Source organism: Melospiza melodia, chromosome 3, assembly GCF_035770615.1.
Source record: "Melospiza melodia melodia isolate bMelMel2 chromosome 3, bMelMel2.pri, whole genome shotgun sequence".
In the NCBI taxonomy this organism is placed as follows: domain Eukaryota; kingdom Metazoa; phylum Chordata; class Aves; order Passeriformes; family Passerellidae; genus Melospiza; species Melospiza melodia.
In genome coordinates, this window is record NC_086196.1 from 61,300,474 (window position 1) to 61,322,503 (window position 22,030).

Here is a 22,030-nt window from a genome sequence, read left to right on the forward strand (position 1 = left end):
GATCTTCTGGTCTTTATCTGAACCCACAGACATTTTCACTGTATTCTGTCCCTCTGTCCTGTTAAGGGAGGGTAGAGAAAGAGAGTAGCACAGTTTCTATCCGGTAGCCAGCCAAGGTAACAAATATTCAACACTATACAGGTATAATTGCACCCTCATTTGCTATCAATCTTTTCAAAAATATTTCCTTAACTAAGTATGCAATTTATTCAGTAAGGAGCATCCATATAGATGGCAGAAATCACAAGAAATAAAATAAATTTTTGGATGACATTTAAGTTCCAAACCATCTTTTGTACAATTATTTTCTTGATTTTTCAGCAATGTGATACGAACGATCTCTCTTTTGATTATTTTTCCAGGTGAAAATGTGTTTCTAGTTTTAGATGGTCCTGTAGATGCAATCTGGATTGAGAATTTAAATTCAGTTTTGGATGATAACAAGACCCTCACTCTTGCAAATGGAGATCGAATTCCTATGTCCCCTTCCTGTAAACTGTTATTTGAGGTCCACAACATTGAGAATGCCTCTCCAGCAACAGTTTCTCGAATGGGTATGGTCTTCATCAGCTCTTCTGTCCTCAGCTGGAGACCAATATTGCAGGTAACACAACTATTGCTGGCTGCTCCTTATTATACCTTGCTATACCTTTTATACAGAACATTATCGTGGATATTTTTTTCAGGCATGGCTGAAAAAACGTACTGCTCAGGAAGCTGAACTTTTGCAAAGTTTGTATGACAGAATCTTTGAACCAGCATATACATATATGAAACTAAACCTTAACCCCAAAATGGAGCTTCTGGAATGTAACTACATTATGCAGGTAAAAGAAATACTGTATGAGTCTGTGTGAATTGACTGGCAATAGTAAAAGTGCAGGAATAGCAAGGAGAACATTTGATAGCCATAAAATTTAATCTGAAAATATTGTCGCCTGTAAAAGAAAAGCTAAAAATCAATATTTGTTTCTTGGGCAATATAAGAGGAAGTGTGAAGATGTGCAGAAGAAAATTTTTCTTCTCTCTACTACTTCATACCTAGGCTAGTCTTCTAATGACTGGAATTTGCAGGCTTCAGTATATTTCCAGAAGCATATATTTAATAAGGTAATGAATACATTTGGGTTCTTTTAAGACCAAAACATTATCATAAGGATCACTATATCTCTACTGGTAGTGTCAACAGAGAGAGAAGAATAATTCTATTTATCTTTTTATCTTCAGATGTAATAGGTGTTATTCTGTCCATCAGGTCTTTCAAGATCAATGTGGTCATTTTTGCCTCTTCTTTCCTATCAGTTGGAATTCTTCCTTGAATGGAGTCCAAACTATATCAGTGATTTATTAATAATATAAATATGTGTTTGACAGATTTTGCAAGACTGTCAGTCCTGTACTGCACATCTCCAGCTGATTTGTTTATGAGTCTGTTGTCATCTGCAGTTTCTAAGTTTCCAAACTTTCCATTTGTCCATGAATCTCCCTTTTATTTTGACACACTCATAAAAAATTCAGTGGTGCCCTTGAAGAAGAGTCTAAACAAGATAATATTTTGGATAGCCCTCCAGTTTAATGTCAAACTACCAAATTTGCACCCAGTATCTTTTTTCTGTTCATTAGAGAGTTAGTTTCAGATTTTCTAGATTGTGAAGTATTTTACTGCAAACTAATAGCCACAGTAAATGCTGGAGGGCTTAACTGTGCAGTATTAAATGACAGTAGAGTATCTTTAGAATTAAAGTCCCCAGGCAGAAACAATTGAACTTTATGTTGTGCAATGCACAACATTTTTGAGAGAGGTATAATTTTTCTTCTACGTTTCTTATCTGTGAAACCTCTAACTGAACTGAGCTTGTCTTCATTGAAGATTTTTCCTGTGATCAAAGGTTTCTGTTATTTTTGATTAGCGCTTGTTAGGAAGTGTCAGCAAGGCAGTGCTCTATTCATGCTGCTTGATCAGGGAAATATTTCCCTGATTTAAGCTGCATTGATTGTTTCTTTGTGTGAATGAAAATCTCTAGTAAGTTTCTGTCACATCTGTGACAAAGTAAATAACACTTAGCAGGCCTCCATGCTTGTCTTATCTGAGAGCCAGTGTCACCAGAGATTTTTAACCTACTTAAAATCTCAGCTTTGCCATAAATGGTCTCTGTGCAGAAGAGAGACCTTATCAGCCTCCTGTTTTGTTGGGTCTTACATCTCTTTAGCAATTGCAGGATTCAGGGCATGGTGCTTCTCTTTAGTTCATGCATTTTCAAAAATTACAACCAAATCAAAGCAGTTGCATCTGGCAGACTTGTATTTGGGTTTCAAAACTCAGTTTTGGACGTTTATCCAAACATGCACATGTACCTGATTACGTTCCATTTTTTAGCACTCACAATTTAAGTTTCCTATTCATGTACAACAGCTTTATAATAGCTTCCTACAAATGTGGTCTCACCTTTGCTTTCCTCCCTGTAATTTCCACTGACTTTCTAACTCTTTATGCATCCTCTGGTCTACCTCATTAGGAAGACAAATATCATTTACCTTAGGAGATTCAACACCAATTTTCTGTTTATAGAGTTATCCTGCCTTACAAGCCTATTGGAAAAGTCAGTAAACTTGTAGCTAAAGGATATCTGATTGGTATAGTCTGCATGAAGGATCAAAGGTGCTTGACATCATTCTTTACCAGGCATTTACATGGATGCTAAATAGTCATAGCAAAAGATTAGACTTTCATTTCTAGATAAACAATGTATTGGAAGATAGTAAATGTATGACTGGATTACCAGTTTGTAGGAAGGATAGAGGTTATCACTGATCCTGAGGCACCTTTGCAGGGATCAGTCCTGTTCAAAATGCTCATAAAGAGTTTGGAAAATTTTAGGTGAAGAAATTTATTGATGATACTAGATTATTCAGGGTATCAAGGACAAAACAACTAACCATGAAGAACTGTAGACAGACTTTATGAGACTGAATAAATAGGTAATAAAATGGCAAATGAAATTCAGTGAAGATAAGCATGAAGGAGTTCACACAGGAAGAAAACAAACTGTTCAATGCCATGAATAGCAGGCCTATGGGACATCTTGCCAAATGTTGTAATAGACAATAAAAGTTTATGTAGGCTCAAGACCAGTCTTGCTATTTTCAGGGTGGAAAAAACCACATGGGATTATAAAACAGGAAAAGTATATATTGTTTAGAAAGCCACAAGCCAAAGAGGGTGCCAACAGAAAATACTACCCCAGCACCACCACAAGCCAAGAGAGATTTGTTTTCTTTTTACTCCACTTTTGGCCACTGTTGCAAATGAGATTCTGGGCAAGCATTAGAAGCACGTGTTACTTTATCACTTCCCACTCCAATTATGAGATGCAAGACAGCAGAAAGAGTACTAATTCCAAGAGCTGACTGAAAATCTGTTTCACTGTTAAAAAGGCATATTTTGGAACAATATGCTGCACACTGCCTTGTATAGAAGGGGAGCACAAATAGGGATGCCTAAGACAGCCAAACATCCAAATTCAGCAACATCTCAGAATTGTAGATAACAAGTTGCTATTTTTCTAGAATCTAGACTCTAGTTCCTTATAAGCAGAGTAAAGCATTCACATTACAGAATAATTTAATATATATTTTTAATGAAAAAATAGAATTTATTGTGATAGATACATAAATTGTACCATAATTGAGATAAATACATCAGACAGATGCTGAAAGTTCTTCCATGTTTTAAAATGGAAAGAAATGGCTAAGCTTCACCTGTTCTTGGAGTTCTGAATATTGTAAAATTGCTTAAAAAGTTATTTTGTTACCCTAGCTCATAAATGCATGTTTGTTTTGTAGACATAATTTAGAAGGATAACTGATAATCAAATTACCTAAGTAACTCTGAAAATTTTATTCAGTTTTATATAGCTATCTTTAATAAATTTTATTTGGTTTGTTGTTCTGAATTTTATACTTGGTGGTTTTTTGTAATCTGTATTGATTTGAATTTTGAATATATATAAATAATGCATATATATATATATATATATAAATAATGCATGTATATAAATAATGCAATTATAGGTAAATAAGTGATTATGTGATATTTTCTAAATGCATATTTTAAAATATTTTCAGTCTATTAATCTTCTGGAGGGCTTGATTCCATTGAAGGAAGAACGTGGTGTATCAGCTACACAACTACTGCATAAATTGTTCAACTTTGCAATAATGTGGAGTTTAGGTGCCCTTCTGGAGCTGGACAGTCGAGATAAACTTGAAGCCTTCATTAGAGCTCATGATAATAAATTAGACTTACCAAAAATCCCCCGTGACAGTAATCAAACGATGTATGAGTTTTATGTAACTGATCGTGGTAAGAAAAAGAACCAATATTCTTTTTTAAACTGTCATTTTTAAACTCTGTTACTGCTTTAGTCCTTATTATACAGTCCTATGAGTTGAGGATTTTTGGCAGTGTAGTACCAGCACATCTGTGGATGTGAGAAGTCAGCGACAAGGCATAGAGTGCTCACTGATAACCTTTTATTATTTCTTTTTAATTTCCTTCTTACAAATTACTTTTTTATCAATTTAGCCAACCTGCAATTTGTAGATAATTCATGCTTAGGCTGGTTTAGTCTAGCTCAATACTATTTTATGTTTAATTTTCTTATAGGTGATAGTTTTTGTTAAAGGAATAAAATCTGATTTTAATTTTGCTTAGTAATTTATGTCTAATAACCGGTCATGAATCTGAAAGGTTATAGAAGTATGAGAATAGTGATATATTTTGATTCTTGATATTTTCAATGGTGTACTATTTTCTAGAACAGTTTTTAAAATTTAACCAGCACACAAAACCATGGTCGCAAAAAACTTACTGTCATGACAGAGTATGTTCTCTTGTGAAGAAATGAATTTCTGTCATATCCAGATTTATTTATTTTTTTTGCCATCAATATTGATTTAGTGTACACATGTGAAATCCATATTGCCATGTTCTGTAATTTTTCATTAGCAGTGTGAGAATTCATTTCTAGGTAAACATTTTTTAGAGTTTTTATTTAGATAAGTATATATAAATCCAATAAATATGTCTACATTTTGTAGGATTTTAGACTAATTACAGGTCATGACTAATAGAATGTCCTTTGTTAGGTGCCTTTTAGACAGATTTGAGAAAATTTATCCCTTTTTACACCTTGTAGTATTCTACCCATAAAATCTATTTTTTAAATCATTTTATTAACAAAATACTGAACACATTGAACATGATCAGAATATTATGACATTTCCCCCCCCCCCCCCTTTTTTTTGTCATTTCAGGTGCCTGGGAGCACTGGAGTAATAAAGTTCAGGAATTTGTTTATCCAACAGATCATGTCCCAGACTATGCATCTATTCTGGTTCCAAATGTTGATAATACCAGAACTCAGTTTTTGATAAACACAATTGCAAAACAAAAGAAAGTAAGTAGAGGATTACATATTTTAGTATATGCCTACCATATTAAATAAATAGAAAACTACTTAAAAAGTAACTGGATGTTATGATTGTTCTTCATCTTCTAGTCATTGTCTCTAGTCATTGCTTCCCAGGTGCATCATTATATTGTTTTATTTTTATTTTCTTAACATGGATCCTCTAATTATTTTTGTTAAATAATTATCAGTATATTAACTATATATATAAATATATATAAATATCTGTAGTTAGTTTTGTTCAAGAACAAAACTTTAGAATATAAAGGAAGGAATTTACAGGAAGCCTTCTTAGGGTCATCCACTAAAAGAGACTGTTGCAGCAGATGTGTTAGAAACTGGAAGAAGTTTGGCAATTGGAAGAAAATCCTCTAGCACATTCTTGTTTCTTCCTTTCTCTTTTAATTCTTCAAAGAAATTTCTTGGAGGATCTATGTGGAATGAAAAACACATATGGTGTCAGTGCATCTGGAGACAAGAAAAACCTATCCAAAAATGTGGCATTTAAAAATAGACACAGAAACTATTCTTTTCTCAAAAATAGGTCTGTTATGCATATATAAATATAAGTTTTGATATTACTTATGTGTTTTAAATATCTGTTACAGGCTGTTTTGCTCATAGGAGAACAGGGCACTGCGAAGACAGTTATGATTAAGGGATATATGAAGAGATATGACCCAGAAGAGCATTTGTCAAAAAGTCTAAACTTTTCTTCTGCCACAGAACCATTTATGTTTCAGGTGAAAATATAGATATTAAGCAATCTTGCATACCATTTCCTTGCTAAGTGTATAAAGGGTACTTAATTCTGATGAGAAGTGATTTAGAAATAAATTCTAAAGGATCTTTTTTTGTCTAAGTCACTTCAACATTTCAGAAAATTCTATAAAAATAATTTTTGCAGATCAGAGTAAAATATAGCCACTCACATAGAGATACATATATTCATGATTGCTGTGAGGTTTTTCATTAGGAATTCTAAGAATGAATTTTTTTGCTAAAGAATTTTAATTTTCTTCTTAGATTTTTGGTTATACTTTGGGTTTTTTATGATTCTTTAGTACGTAGTATTAATTTTAATTTTAGTTAAATAAAGAGTTGATATCAACCTTTAGATAAATTTTTCCCTCAGCTCAAGAGTAACTACAGCATCAGAAATTCAATTTTAAAGATCTCTAGCATGACAACTTTGTAGAAATTTCTCTTACTCTATGTAACTGGTAAAAATCTATATAAACAGAAATAAATTGCAGTACATAATTTTTTAACAGAAAAAAATTGCTGTACAATATTTTTCGAGTGATTGAAAGGATATTTTATAACACTGTGGTATGATTTGATACTACTAATTTGCTAGGATGTGATTCAGTAAGTTAAATTGGCTTCATTAGCAATCCAATGCAATGAATTTATAGTGATGAGCCTCTGGTAGGAAAAAGAATTCATTTTGGAAAATTTAATGATTGAAAACTCTATTCACGGAATAGGTCTTACAAACTCCATTGCAAAATTAGGAATATTTTTAAGAACCTAATGCAAATTTTATTAAGAAAATGGTGAAAAATAGTGAACCATACACCTATTTAAAAAAAAAATTCCAGACTCACAGAATGGCTGCTGAGTTTTTCCCAGTTTTTCCCATTCTTATGTGTAAGATCTCTGATCATGGTTTGCATCAAAATGTGACAAAATAAGGCAGCCACCCTTTCAGGCATGCAAGGCTTGTGGAACAGTCAGTATCTCTGTCCCAGTGTCCTTTACCAGGCATATTATGGGTCCTTAGGACATTCTTGGAAACAAATCCCAGGCTTGAGTCAGCTCAAGACATGGTTCACTCTGCTGGTTTCCTATGGAGAGATGTAGCAGAAAAAGAGGTGGAATGCTTGTAAACACTTGAAAGAGTTACATTATTTTTTTTTTTTTTTTTAATTTTGAGTCACCGTTCTGAGGCTATTTGAAAGCTTGTGTGATTTTGGATGCATTAGACATGCTAAAAAGTTCTTGATTTCTTATGTAATCACCAGTTTCTCTTTTACACCTTAACCACATATTCTCTGTATGCCTGTGTCTTAAAATACTCATCAATCTGTTGTAACAATGGGGCAAAAACATTGGACAAAAGATGTGTGTATTTTCTGTTTCAAAAATACATTTAATACTTTTATCTTTATGACAGCACCTGCTACATTACTCATATAGGGTGACATTTGTGCTTTTATGGAGAAAACATTACTTGTCTAAGGAAAACATCTGGTACCATCTTGTAAGGTGTTTTTTATGTTATTGTTTATGTATCTTTAGAAATACTGTAGAGCTGTAGAATTTTGAAGAAACATTTCGACTATAAATCATTCTTTCTTGTCTATTGCATCCTCTTTCTTGCCACCAAAATATTAAAAATTTTGCATTATATCCCTCACAAGACACCTGGAAAATCATGATTAAAGGGATCTAAGTTGCCTCTGTGCCCTGCAGTACTGCAAATATTAAACAAGTTATATTAGTTATTGGAATGATAATGCTGATAGTGAAACAATAATTTCTAAGTTTGGAAACTTTTTAAAGAGCTCTGATAGCCAGAGGTGGATTGCAGGACTGGAGTTGGATTCCTTAGGAACTGAGTTCCTTAATAGTAAAATTAAAGATGAAACTGCTAGCAAAAAGAGAGAATCATTGGCTGAGTGCTGTTGCAGGTTTTTCAATGATTTCTTTTAAATATTGTTGCCTTAGATATACAAAGAGAACTTTCTTTATCTTTTTAGAGGACAATAGAGAGTTATGTGGACAAACGTGTTGGAAGCACTTATGGACCTCCTGGGGGCAGAAAGATGACTATTTTTATTGATGATATCAATATGCCATTTATCAACGAATGGGGAGATCAGGTAGACTTTTTTAATATTTACTACTTATTTTCAAATTTTTCTGGTTTTTCATGTGGACTTCTTATACATATACATACACATATATGTATAAGAATATGTATAAGAAGTCCACTATATATATATATATATATATATATATATATATATATATAGTGGACTTCCTAAATTTTTTTATTAACTGTTAATTATTGGAAGTGCTTTATAATTTTGGTACACTGATGCACACAAAAAAAGAGAACAAATTATATTTATTGATGAAATATGTTATATAATGATGCTATATTTTACATATTCTCCACTTCCTTATTTTTTTAAGACTAAAAAAAAATCAGCACCATACTAAAGTAGCATATTATCAGTTTCAAGACTGACATTAATCTGAGAGTACCAGTAAAGAAATCTCTTCCAAGTGAAAGGCCAATACCTTGGAGAGAGAAATAAAGGATATGAAAAATTCAAGGCCTCCACTAAGTTTGCATTATGGCCCCAAGACATGGCTGAAATATTTTTGGTGGAATAATTGTTTCTGATTGGTGACATGCTGTGTATGATGTTGGTTTTGGTGGCATGTGTGAACACATCCATAAGGCTTGCTGAATGTCATTGGAACACTTGCTGTGGGGAAAACTCTGGAGCTGTAGAGTGGAATGAAGAGTGAATAACCTTTCCGGAAAAGCATAAAAGAATCAGTTATTTTGCTTCAAAGGAGGCCCAAGAGTGAGCAGAAAAGCATAACTGCAACATTTGTAGCTGAATTTCCAGCAACAAAATAAGGAACAAAATTTTTCTCCCGCCATTAATTTCATTAATTTTGTTTAGTTCAAAAGAATAAAAACAGGATTTCATGATATTATATGGCAGTAGAACTGTGAAAACATTTTCCTGCCACTTAAAACCACATAAACAAAGATCTTCCATATTTCTAAGGAAGGTAGTTTAATCTGTTTTTAGATTAAGGTAAAAATATCTCTCTCTGGATTAGTAGAATTACAAAAATAAGTTAAATTATCATGGCGTATTTTCTTCTTTCCTTGCATGAATTTCTAATTTGTACAACTTACATAAATTTCCAGATAACAAATGAAATTGTCCGTCAGATGATGGAAATGAGAGGGATGTACAGCTTGGATAAACCTGGAGAATTCCTTACAATTGTAGATGTACAAATAATAGCAGCAATGATCCATCCTGGAGGAGGCCGTAACGATATTCCCCAGCGTTTGAAAAGACAATTTTGTGTATTCAACTGTACATTGCCATCCAATGCATCCATTGACAAAATTTTTGGTACTTTTTTTTTTTTTTGTTTTAGTACAGTTTATTTCCCTTTGTAATGGATTTAAAATTTATTAAAGTATGCTTTCTTTCTCACTTTCATCATGCAAATTCAGAGTTCTTCCAGGGAAACAGCTAAAGCTGTGGTACAGCAAAAATAGTGCTGTGGAAGAGAAATTAATTCCTTAAAATGCTTGTCTTTATAATTTTGGACAAAAAAATATTAAGAAAGTAATGACATTTCCTGGAAGACTATGAGCACTGCTATTTCTGTGTAGGTTAACATTCCAACTCTGGACTGTCTGGAATGCACTCTGTTGCTAAATTTCTCAATTCTGGTAACTCTGTCAATACAGGATATGGCAGAAACTCAGTACTTATTGCCTGACGTTTCTATACCAATTCAGAAAAGCCATAGACAACAGAGAAAAATAATTTCACCTGTAATTTTAAATTATGTTTTACCAAGTATTGTTTTAAACAAGCACCTATTTGTCATGCTCATGCCCTACCTTATCATATCCTACAAGCTGAGATTGTTTATTGTGTCCTGTATTTTTCAGGTATAATTGCCAATGGATACTTTCATCCCTGTAGAGAATTCAACCCTGAAGTATGTAGTATGGTGGAAAGATTGGTCTCAACAGGAAGAATATTGTGGCAGCGGACAAAGGTATAAATACAAGGAAGGTTTTATCTCTGAATAGAGTGACTATTAGTTTAGTTTAGGCAACTATTCCCTAAGATCATATCTATAAGAAAAACACAAACAAAAAACCAGACCACTGGACCCCATCAAAAAAAGAAAAGAAAAGAAAAGAAAAGAAAAGAAAAGAAAAGAAAAGAAAAGAAAAGAAAAGAAAAGAAAAGAAAAGAAAAGAAAAGAAAAGAAAAGAAAAGAAAAGAAAAGAAAAGAAGAAAAGAAAAGAAAAGAAAAGAAAAGAAAAGAAAAGAAAAGAAAAGAAAAGAAAAGAAAAGAAAAGAAAAGAAAAGAAAAGAAAAGAAAAGAAAAGATTTAAAAACCCCCAGAGAATGGGCTACAATGTTTTCAAGATGAAATCTGGAAAATATCAGATTTCAGTATAGAAGACAGAATAGAAATATCAGTCCATTAATTCCTATGAGTTAATTCATGTTACCCCAAACTTTGATCTCCATAGCTAAGGGGCAGGGAGTGAAATTCTTTACAAAATATAATTTTTAATTTATAAACCCAGAGCAACAGGTGAAAAAATTACACATTGTAAATCTTGGTGTTCTAATTTAGTGATAGATTCTTCTTTTAAGGAATTAGATACTCTTGGTGACTTCTTATAAAGAGTTTTCCCACAGAATTATGTGTGAAAAGTAGTATTTTTTGTTATTTGCATGTTTTATATGTGTTATTAATGATAAAGTTACTAATTTTATTATTAATGATTCTTTCTAGGTGTTAACTGACTTTGAATATTAACCATTTTTTTCTTTAGGCAAAGATGTTACCTACACCATCCAAATTCCACTACATCTTCAACCTTCGAGACCTTTCTAGAATTTGGCAAGGAATGTTAACTATAAAGGCAGAAGAATGCGCAAGCAGCAGTGTTATCCTAAAACTTTTTAAACATGAATGTACCAGGGTAATTGCTGACAGGTATAATAATTATGGCATTTTATAGTTAGTAGGTTTAGCCATTTACTTCATTTATGCTCATACATCTGTAAAACTTCTAAATGTTATAAATCTTACTCGGCCAATATGAAAACTTTTATCTTATTTTACATACAGTCTGCATTGGTGTGTTATTCCAACAAATATCATGGTATATACTGATAGATTAACCCAGTATCTGAATGGAAAACATCAAAATATCTAGGTATTATGTCTTTCAACCTACTTTTTTTTTTCCCCCCCTTTGGCTGCACTCAGCTGATTCCACTGTAGAAAAGAGAACTTTATGGTGTCCTAAATTTATACACATAGGATAATTTAAAATTGCTTTGCTCTCCTCACAGAAAAAAAAGGGATTGCAAGCTTATGACTAAAAATTGGCCCATTTCCTATAAATCTCTTTCAAAATATTCATAAAACAGATATAACTATGACCTGTATGTCTTGGAGACCACTATTATTTTTCTGTTCATTGTGCTTCAATTTCTTGTGAAATTCTAGATGTAGCACTAAAGCTGCTGCTAAAAGCCTGACATATACCCTCTACTACTGTGAGTAGTTATAATTATTTCTCTCTGATCAGAGAAGTCCGTCCACTACAAAATGTTAGCAGTGCTGATTCTCTGATATTTCTCACTCTCTTAACTATCAAATATTATACAAACATACATATTTGATAAAATTTTTGTCTATACATTTTTATGTGCAACAGAGTGCTGTTGAAATGAGACAGGGAAAATATTTAATTCTATTTTAAGCTAGGATCCACCCTACTAAGGCAAAAGTATCATACAGAATTATACAGTGTATTATTTTCTGCTTTAAATTAGGGAGCATTATCACTGGTATTTATTGATATGTTAATGCATGTTTTTAATTTGTTGCGGTAAATTTAAAAATGCATGGAAGACATGTATTTGTACACATATATTAGAAAGAGGGAGACAGAGAGCGTAGTCATGCATTCCCTGTTTCCATGCTGCTTTTAAATTTCCTAGTGATTAATATTATAATGTCATTACAAAAGACCTCTAGCAATAGTAATGTAATGCATACCTAGGCTATCTCTACAAAAGTTCTTCAATTTAGTTTGTCTTATTTGAAAACTCACAGCACTGGTCTTCTGTCTTCTCCACATTTGTTCTACTTTCCTCTCAGTTGTATCACTGAAACAAAAAAGCAGTAAATACATGGAAACTGTTTTTTATGAACTTTGACATTTACAGTTGGAATTAATTTTTTCTGTGGATGAGGTGGTTCTTGTCTCTTGCATTTGCCAGTCACTCCTAAGTAGTATTTTTTGTTGCTTCACCAATAATCATAAGCAGAGTAGTCAAAGGTCTGATCTGTATTAAAATCAGATTTAATCTCTTAAGGGAAGCAGATAAGCTGTTTACACAATGAAATGTAGTTGTTTCTGGACTTTAATTAGTCCCCTCTACCCCAATGTGTATTCCTCTGCTAATTATGGGGTTTTGTGTAAGACTTGTTGAGAATGGAGTCAGGATGTAGTGGCATATACTACCTTCCTTTCAGTATTCCTTGTCTAATTGCAGTTCCATAGGAAGTGTTGTGATACCAGAAATTGTGCTGTTCTACTGCAGGTTGAAAGATGAAAGCATTCACTCTTTTTCTTCCTTTTTTATATGAAAAATTACATAGCATGTTGTTGTCTCATTCTTGGTCAAACTTGGAAAACCAAATTATCTTGTTTTATATTTCATGTGACCAACTATTACACTTTATAGTATGGAAGCACTTGATTTTTGTGAATGTTGCCTAATCCCTGTCTGTGACCACTGTGTATTATGTGTTGTCTAATACATATTTTTCTTTAAAATGTTACAAGTTTTGGGGTTTTGTTGTTGTTGTTGTTTTAGGGTCTTTTCTTAGTACTTAGATACCTGTTTTCTCTCTATATAATTAGAAATATTATTTTTAATTTGTACTAATTTATGGTTTTCAGGTTTAATACACCCGAAGACACAGCTTGGTTTGAAAAAACTATTGATAAAACAATTGAGGAATATGTGGAGGCAGATTTAAGTGAAGTTCTCAAAACTGAACCATATTTTGTAGATTTTTTGAGGGATGAGCCTGAACCAACTGGTGATGAACCAGAAGACGTTGAGCTTGTAGCACCAAAAATTTATGAGGAGGTATTTCATTTTACGAATCAAATACTAGCCACCAAAGTTTTCCTTTAATTTTTAAGTGTGTTATATTGCTGAACTCATACATCACAGAGTTTTGTTAAATAGCTATGAAAATTTTTGTGAAAATATATCCAGATTGTTCTAGTTAGCATACAACAAATCATTTTAGTGATGTTAGATTTATTAATGACATATAAATGTGATCTATCTTTTCCTGTTCTTGTTGCTTCTTTTTTTTCTTCCACCATTAGCAAAAAATTTCTGCGTAAACACAACAGCAATAATTATGGTGAATTAGCAAGATAATATCATTACACATGGCCAAAACATAAAAATGAAGTTTGTGTAGAAATATCAAGGGAGTTTTAAAATTCTGAAGTGCCCTACAAGTGTTGCTACAGATTTTTTCTTTTTCTTTTTTTCTCAGGTTCCAAGCTATGAATTCCTCTGCAACAAATTGCGGTACTATCAGTCCCAATACAATGAAAGTATTAGAGGGTCCTTTCTTGATTTGGTGTTTTTCAAGGATGCAATGACACATCTTATTAAGGTTTGGTATTGCTACTTTTTTATTTGTTTAGCTGTTGTAACAGTGTTTATTTGGGCAAGCTCCTCTTAGAGGGCACATCGTGAAAAGCTATTCTTATCCCCAAACTACTTTGCCATCTTTGCATGGTCATTTTTGAGAACTAGGAAAGAGCTACAGTAATTTTACCTGTTTGCATGTTTTACAATTAATTCCTTATTTAAATATCTGTTTAAACTTCTATGTATTCAGACAGATGAAAATTTTCCTCAAAAGGAAATGTGAGACCATAAATAAAGACATTTATATTGTCTATATTAAAATTATTTTTAACCATTTAGAATTCAGAGAACACTTCAAATGTATCTGTGCCTGACAGGGCACAAAAACAACCTGAGGTAGAATCTGACTGGATGAGAGACTGGATGAAAGGAAATACAAACTTGGGCTGCAACAGAATCAGTGTAATGTGTAGGTCTCAACTAACAAACATTTGTTCTCGTAATCAGAAAAGAATTAATCTGAAATCAAAATCTGATTCATGGGGGTCAAATAAAGGCAAAGTATGAGATAAGTGTCTCAGCTTTAAGAAGTGTTATTTCAGGAATTGCTTTGACTGGATTGCTGAAAGACACACAGAAGCTGCAGTGAAATAAAAACAGAAGAAGAGGTTTTGCTTGTCTCTAGTTCACCTCAAATGAAGTAAATGTTTGTTTGCTTTGCATTTAAACAGTAGTAAATAAATTTATTTTAAAATATGGTTTACATGATGCTAGGTGCATTTCAGAAGACCGTGAAAGCCTCTGACATTCCATTTTTTATTGGCAAGTTTTAGCCAGAATATCCTTGATATGCAATCAGTGACAGCAGTGCTCCTTTCTGCCTAAGGTGACAATAAATCTAGTCACCTACATAATTTCATGTTTAGACTTTAATATATATATATCTGGAAAGCCTCATAAGGAACTGTGCAGTAAGCTAAAATATTATAAAATATAAAAATGAATATATTTCAAAGACTTTATGTAGATGCCAATCTTTTGAATTTTGTGCACAATTTATGTGTGAACCAAAATATAATGTAGAATCTTAATAGTGCACTAATATATCATAAACCCAAGGAATATGTGTCAAACAACAATAGAATAGAAAATTTGTAATTCAACTTTTATGTCTGGAGACTTGGTAAGGAAACTATCACAAAAGAAATATTGAAAGTTGATAGACTAGAAGATAACATTAAAGCATAGTTTATTTGTGTTAAGTCTTACTAAAAGACTTAACACGAGTAAAGACTAAAAGACAAACTACTAAAATTAGAAACTTAGTATGTTTTTTCTTCTAGCTAAAGCTTTTTATTAATATTTTAAACACATTCAGAATCATGCCTTCAAAATAAACTGGAGTTCAAAATATCCCCTTTCATGTATTTATGATTATAACAATCCCATATTCTTATATGCAGCTTCTTCATTAGCCACACAAAATTCCTAAAGAATTTACAAGCGTTCTTGTGAGGAAAAAATTTCTGCAAGTATCCTTTTAATAATTTTTACATTGTATTATAGCAAATTAAGCATAAAGCATAAGAGATTTTTTAATTTTCCTAACTAATGTTCAACTTTATTACTGATATTTTTCTTTATTATTTCCTCTATAGGTTTCCCGAATTATTCGGACAGCCTATGGAAATGCTTTACTTGTTGGAGTTGGTGGATCTGGAAAACAAAGTCTTTCAAAGTTAGCCTCCTTCATTGCTGGCTATAAAATATTTCAGATAACTCTAACCAGGTAAGAAATGCAAGAAATATAGAAATCAGATTTATGGTATTGCTTTGTCTTTACTTGGTTACAGGTTTTTCTATTTTTTAAATATTTTTTTGATTTTAATTTTGACACCATTGAAAAAATATTGAAAACAATACACTCTTATATACAACATTACAATGTTGTTGTACACAACATTGGATTTATTTTGACTTGAAACAGGTAGACCATGTGTTAACTATTCCTGCACCAAAATATTTGTTTTTAAAAAGTATGTTTGCAATGTAATTTATAAAATACTATAATCCAAAAAGAGCGGTATTCTGTATTGTTTTGAATAAACAAGTAATGTCCTTATCTCTCTTAGGTCCTATAATATAACCAATCTGTCAGAAGATTTAAAAGTGTTATATAGGACAGCTGGACAGGAAGGACAAGGTATCACCTTCATTTTCACTGATAATGAGATAAAAGAGGAATCATTTTTGGAATATGTAAATAATCTGCTGTCTTCAGGAGAGGTAAGAGTCTCAGCCTGACAGCCAATGTGCTCTAGAGGCAGGGTACTGTAGAATTTGTTCTCACTACTTTATTTGTCTTGGTAATACATTGTAGAATAATTATAATGAAAATATTTCAACTTTTTAAGTAAGGAGTGCTCTGGATATGTAGTTTCTTTATTTCAGTGTAAGCCAGGAGAACATAAAAGAGCAGTGGTTAGTATTGCAGTAGCCTTTTATTAAATGATGATTCGGTTGCCAGTTCAAATTCTATGCTCTTCTGGAGATGGACTTCTTAGATTTCAATGGATTTTCATAAGTCTAAACTTGTGGTTTTTAGTCTAAACTGTGTATATGCAGAGAGAGAGAGATACAGATGTAAACAGGCAAATATTTATAAATTCTATAATAATGACATCCATGCAATTAATTATCAATTTCTTGCTTTGTAAAAAGATTTCTAATTTATTTGCTCGGGATGAATTGGATGAAATCACACAATCCTTAGTACCTGTGATGAAAAAAGAGCTGCCTCGGCATCCTCCTACCTTTGACAATCTTTATGAGTACTTCTTAAGTCGAGCAAAGAAGAACTTGCACGTTGTCCTCTGCTTTTCTCCAGTAAGTTTTTTCTATATATCTGTTTTCCTTTCTTCCATAAGCAAATTTGCCTATGTGGTATAAGATAATTATTCAAGTTTTATGTTTTTAAGGAAGTTCAAGATGCATAAAAAGATTACTGAAGTCTAGTTGTAATTGCAGAGATAATAAAAGTAATAGTACAGCTGTGAGAACTTAACAGCAAAATATTTAAAAACTAAATAATTTCTTACAAGTTAAACTATTTTTTTCCTCTCACATATTCTTTCCTAATACATATCAGTGAATGTATTTTTGTGAAATTATGGCTTTTAACTGGAAAACAGTATTTTATTGGTAATTAAAATACATTATTTGATGCTTCAAAATATTAGAACAAAATATATTTGTAATGAACTTCTTTTTCCAAATTTAATGAATGTTAAATGTTAGCAATTTTGCAAAACTCTATTTGAGAAGAAAAAAAATTGCAAGGTGTTCTAAGCAGAAATTGATCAAGAAGAAAATAGACTATTTAATTGTTTGTTCTAATTAAACACTTTCACTGACCTTTGCTTAAGAGTCATATTGCTAACCAACTGCGATTCTCTCTTCAGGTTGGTGAGAAGTTCCGTGCGCGTTCTTTGAAATTTCCTGGTCTGATATCAGGGTGCACCATGGATTGGTTCAGTCGATGGCCCAGGGAAGCTCTTGTAGCTGTGTCCAACTATTTTCTGTCAGAGTTTAATATGGTCTGCCCTCCACCAGTTAAAACAGAAGTAGTAGAAACCATGGGTCTCTTCCATGATATAGTATCAGAAAGCTGTGAGAATTACTTCCAAAGGTAATATTTTCTACTAATGGAATAATTAATCTCAAAAATGTTGCTACTGACAGTGTTTTTTGAACTCCTGTTCTCTGTATAAATAAAGGTATTTATTTAATAAAAAATAAATTTGCTACACCATTATATCCTCAGGCCATGAAAAAAAATTGCTATTATGTTGAAAATTCTTCATCTACATTCCCACTATTCAACAGTCTTTAATATTGTCTATGTGGATAAAAAAAAAAGTAACTAAAAGTATAAGGGTTTGCATCATGAAGAAATCTGATTTTGAATGAATAAAGACTTGAGTTATATAATTTTCTCTTTTTGTGGAAGTGATCAAATAGCTGTATATATCAAAAATTTATGTGAAGTTGATGTTGCCAATACGCTTTTGTTTAGGTATCGAAGACGAGCTTATGTAACACCTAAATCTTACCTGTCTTTCATCAATGGCTACAAAGAGGTTTACACTGAGAAGTTAAATAGTATTAATGAGCAGGCCGAACGTATGCAAACTGGTAAGCAAATGCATTCCATGTGTGGTCTCAGATGATCTGTGTTTTTAACATTAGACTTCTTTTTCAGCAATCACCTGCAGGGAATCACAGTCCAGAAGTGGTAGTATATGAGCACCTTTACCAGACACTCCCCCAGTCACAACCTCATAATGATTCTCTTGTAAAAATACCTCAAAGAAGCTACCAGCCTAACCACTCAGCTCAGCATTGTATTGAACTTTAATATTGGCCTACCAGAATTTTTAATAGAAAGTAGAGCCTGAAAATGGGCAGAGGTAGCATCTGATTTACTGGTGTAGAGAGAGGTAATTGTAAACAGTTATTAACTTGTTTCTGGCGTCTATAGAAATTCTCACCATGCAATCTGTGTGCTTCACATGTGATTTATTTTATATTTCTGCTGTAGAATAAGTAGTTGTTACTTGGGGTCATTTTATAGCTGTGTTTCTGAAATATAGAAAAGTATGGTTGAAATATTCTTCAGACAGATTTTAGATATCTGTTTGAAATGGCCTAATTTTTGGCATTAGTATTTATTGTTTTCAGAACATCAGTTTTCTAGTGTTTTCAGTTTTCTCCAGTTTGCATCTAGACATGCTTTTGTAAATCTGTAAAGTCAACTGAGCACCTTGGGAAACCTGGCCTTTATCAGAAAAGATATTGCATACCAATTCAAAGGAATAAAGAATTCTACATGATAAGATTTTTCATACAATGGTAAAGAATGTGTCACTTTACCAATGATTAACCGGTACCCTTTACATGAAGAAAAGTCTAGAATAAAAATGCGTAGGTATTTTATTCATAAATTCTTTACTGAATTAGAGTGAACTGTAGAAGAGTAAGTGGTCCTCAGTATTTTCAAATTGTGTAAGTTTTGCTCTATGGATCTGTTGCCAATTCTTGAAATCCGAATTTATCCTCATTCTACTTTGAGATGGGGATGAAGTCTGAGAACCTTGACGATTCAAAAGACTGGGGTTGGTTTAGGTTTTTTTTTTGGTATTCTTTCTACAGTTTTTTTATTTCCAAAATAATTCAGAAGTAGTAGCATAAGCAGCTTAAGCACTATCAATGAAGTTTCATATGTAGATTTTCATAGCCTCTGACGTGTTATTACAAGTTTCTTACATGTTCTGCTGAAAAAAATGATTGTGTACCAGTGAACATGTGAATGGATATGTTCTACTTCAGCATCTTCATATCTTTGATGCATAGAAAACCATGTCTAATGAATGCCAGTTAGAAAATATTCTAATTATTTTCACTTGCGCAGTTGGTACTGCTGTAATATTTCTTGCTGGAATTATGCAGGGGACCTCAAGAAACAAAGGTTTCTCATTTATAATTGAATTCTTCAATTCTCTTTGATCTGCATATTCCTATTTTCTTTCCATCTTTCCTTCTCCACACTCTAGGCTTTTAGCAGGGAAAAGTAAAGCAGCAAAGGGTACCATTTTCCCTCTTGTGGCTTCTGGGTTGAAGGTGCTGGATTGGTGGTGTAACTAGATGATATTGAGGATTTCTTCCAACCTAGGTGATTCTGTGGTTCTGTAGTACGGCAGCAACCTAACCAAGAGGCAGCTGTGTCAGAACAAGGGATATGCTGGGAGAGAACTCTTTTCTGTTTGAAATGGAATAGCATTGAATTGGAGAGCCATCACAGAGAAATATCACACATCCAATGTGTAGCTGCAAGGGTGTGCTGACTCAAATCCTTAGGGAGAGAAGGCAATAAAGGGATTTACTTCCAGAAAACTTGTAGGATTTAAAGATTCAGTGATGAGGAAGAAATAGGCTGGAGAGGCTTCAGCATGCAATGAGGAACTCAGGAATGGCCAAAATTTCTGTGCTTAAGTCTATGAGCAAGAGAGAACAGAAAAAAAGAACCCATGAGTGCATGGGAAAGACTGAATATGTTACTATACAGGGAGCAAGCACATCTCTTTCTGGATGCTCTCAGGCACATGGTGGGATTCTTGGGGTGTCCTGTGCAGGGCCAGGAGTTGGACTAGATCATCCTGATAGATTCCTTCCATCTCAGCATATTCTGTGATTCCATGGTTCTATAAAAGGCTGAGTGGCCTCTGTGGGTGGCCTGAGTGGTTTCTACAGCACACAGAAAAGCTAGGATGGGACTGGCCCTCAGCACATGGGTTCTATTTCACCTTTTCTGTCACCAGGGACAAGAGAGGGTAAACTCAATATGCAGGAGCTGGAGATCATAATTATGCTGTGATCTTTAGGTCCACTTTTGACTCTACTTTCCATTTTTTTCTAGAAAGGACTCTATTACAAATCAATCATGAATCCTTAAGTAATTTATTCATGTAACAACACAATGAAGCATCGTTCAGAATTTCTGATGACTTTATGATGCAATATATATGTGACATAGTTCCTTTTTTGTTGTTTTTGTTGTTGTTTTCTTTTGAAGAATTAATCTTATTTATCATGATTTTCTGCCTTGGAAAATTACTTATATCTATGAAAAGTGAATAGTAGACACAATCATGATATTATGACTGCTTACATCCACTTTCTCTCCTTTACATAAAATTGAATGAGAACACAAGGTAAACCTATGAGAGATCTGGGCTTAGGTTGTGTGATCTAACTAGGAAAAAAAAAGTTTCTGTATTTCTGATTTTTATCTTTTACTTAATAGGTCTGTCCAAGCTGATGGAAGCCAGTGAATCTGTTGCTCAGCTCTCTAAGGACTTGGCTATTAAGGAGAAGGAGCTGGCTGTGACTTCTGCTAAGGCAGATAAAGTAAGTGAGTGTTAAATAACACTAGAAAATACAGCGGGTAAAATGCTACTGCCTAAGTTTATCATAATTTGCAAGAATTTTCCTCATCTAAAATGAGGTTTTACTCTCTCTATAGTTTTGATTTATATATATATATATAGCTTCTGAAAGCGAGGTGATTTTAAACTGCAGCAGAAGTTGAGTGCTTTCCTTGTCCTTCTCCCATTTCTTACCCACTCAGATAAGCATCAGATTTCATTTTTTCCATATTTTTGTCCTAATTAACATAATTACATTTGGGATTTATGTGCACTTACTAGCAGCGAAAAAGTTAACATGACATTGGGACTTTTCTACTTCAAAATTCCTTGGAAAAATGTTCATTGCAGTCCAGTTTCAGATTTTGTCTTTTACATTACCAAGCTATCTGTGTGTTCATGAGAGTGGTGGTCTGGTAGAAATCTGGTTTCCAGAATGACTGTCTGGAAAGGCATGCTAGGGAATGGATCAGTATAAGCATTCTGTTTTCTGAAAGACACCGTAATGCTCTGATGGTGCATGTTTAATATGCACTGGAGAGTGAATTTTGGCTGGTGATGACTTAGGGACTGACTGCATTCTTTGAGGCCTTTAATCTCATAAGAGAGAAATATGTGACAGAAAGGGATGAAATTGAACTTCTCACATTTAATTTTTATTCAATTGTTCTATGATACCATATATAGTTAGCTATAGTTGGGGTTAGATTTATATACTTATTAGCTGTTACATACCTATTTTATCATGTGTCTGGTAATCATTTGTTCCACCATTTTGATTTATAGATTTTATGTGTTTATTTACCAATTCCAGGTACTAGAAGAAGTCAAACAAAGTGCTGAAGCCGCAACTAAAATAAAACTTGAAGTCCAGGAGGTGAAAGATAAAGCACAAAGGATCGTGGATGCAATTGATATAGAAAAGCAGGAGGCAGAGAAAAAACTGGAGGCAGCTAAACCAGCACTAGAAGAAGCAGAAGAAGCTCTGAAAGTGAATAAATTTCATTTTTATTAGTACAGTATTATTTGCATCACCTGTGAGAGGCCAGAGCCACCTACACACAGCTGTCTCTTGGTA

General features: G+C 33.1%; 1 protein-coding gene across 1 annotated transcript in view; it reads left to right on the forward strand.

Moving 5' to 3' along the window:
* Positions 1-22,030, forward strand: part of DNAH8 (dynein axonemal heavy chain 8) — a 114,004-nt gene that overhangs the window by 59,472 nt on the left and 32,502 nt on the right. Inside the window, 18 exon segments of the mRNA XM_063153346.1 lie at positions 363-604; positions 687-827; positions 4,126-4,363; positions 5,317-5,459; positions 6,080-6,214; positions 8,237-8,359; positions 9,433-9,646; positions 10,198-10,307; positions 11,104-11,267; positions 13,252-13,444; positions 13,869-13,991; positions 15,628-15,758; positions 16,102-16,255; positions 16,691-16,855; positions 17,431-17,657; positions 18,045-18,163; positions 20,832-20,935; positions 21,767-21,943. Of these exon segments, the coding sequence (XP_063009416.1) occupies positions 363-604; positions 687-827; positions 4,126-4,363; positions 5,317-5,459; positions 6,080-6,214; positions 8,237-8,359; positions 9,433-9,646; positions 10,198-10,307; positions 11,104-11,267; positions 13,252-13,444; positions 13,869-13,991; positions 15,628-15,758; positions 16,102-16,255; positions 16,691-16,855; positions 17,431-17,657; positions 18,045-18,163; positions 20,832-20,935; positions 21,767-21,943 (2,903 nt within the window).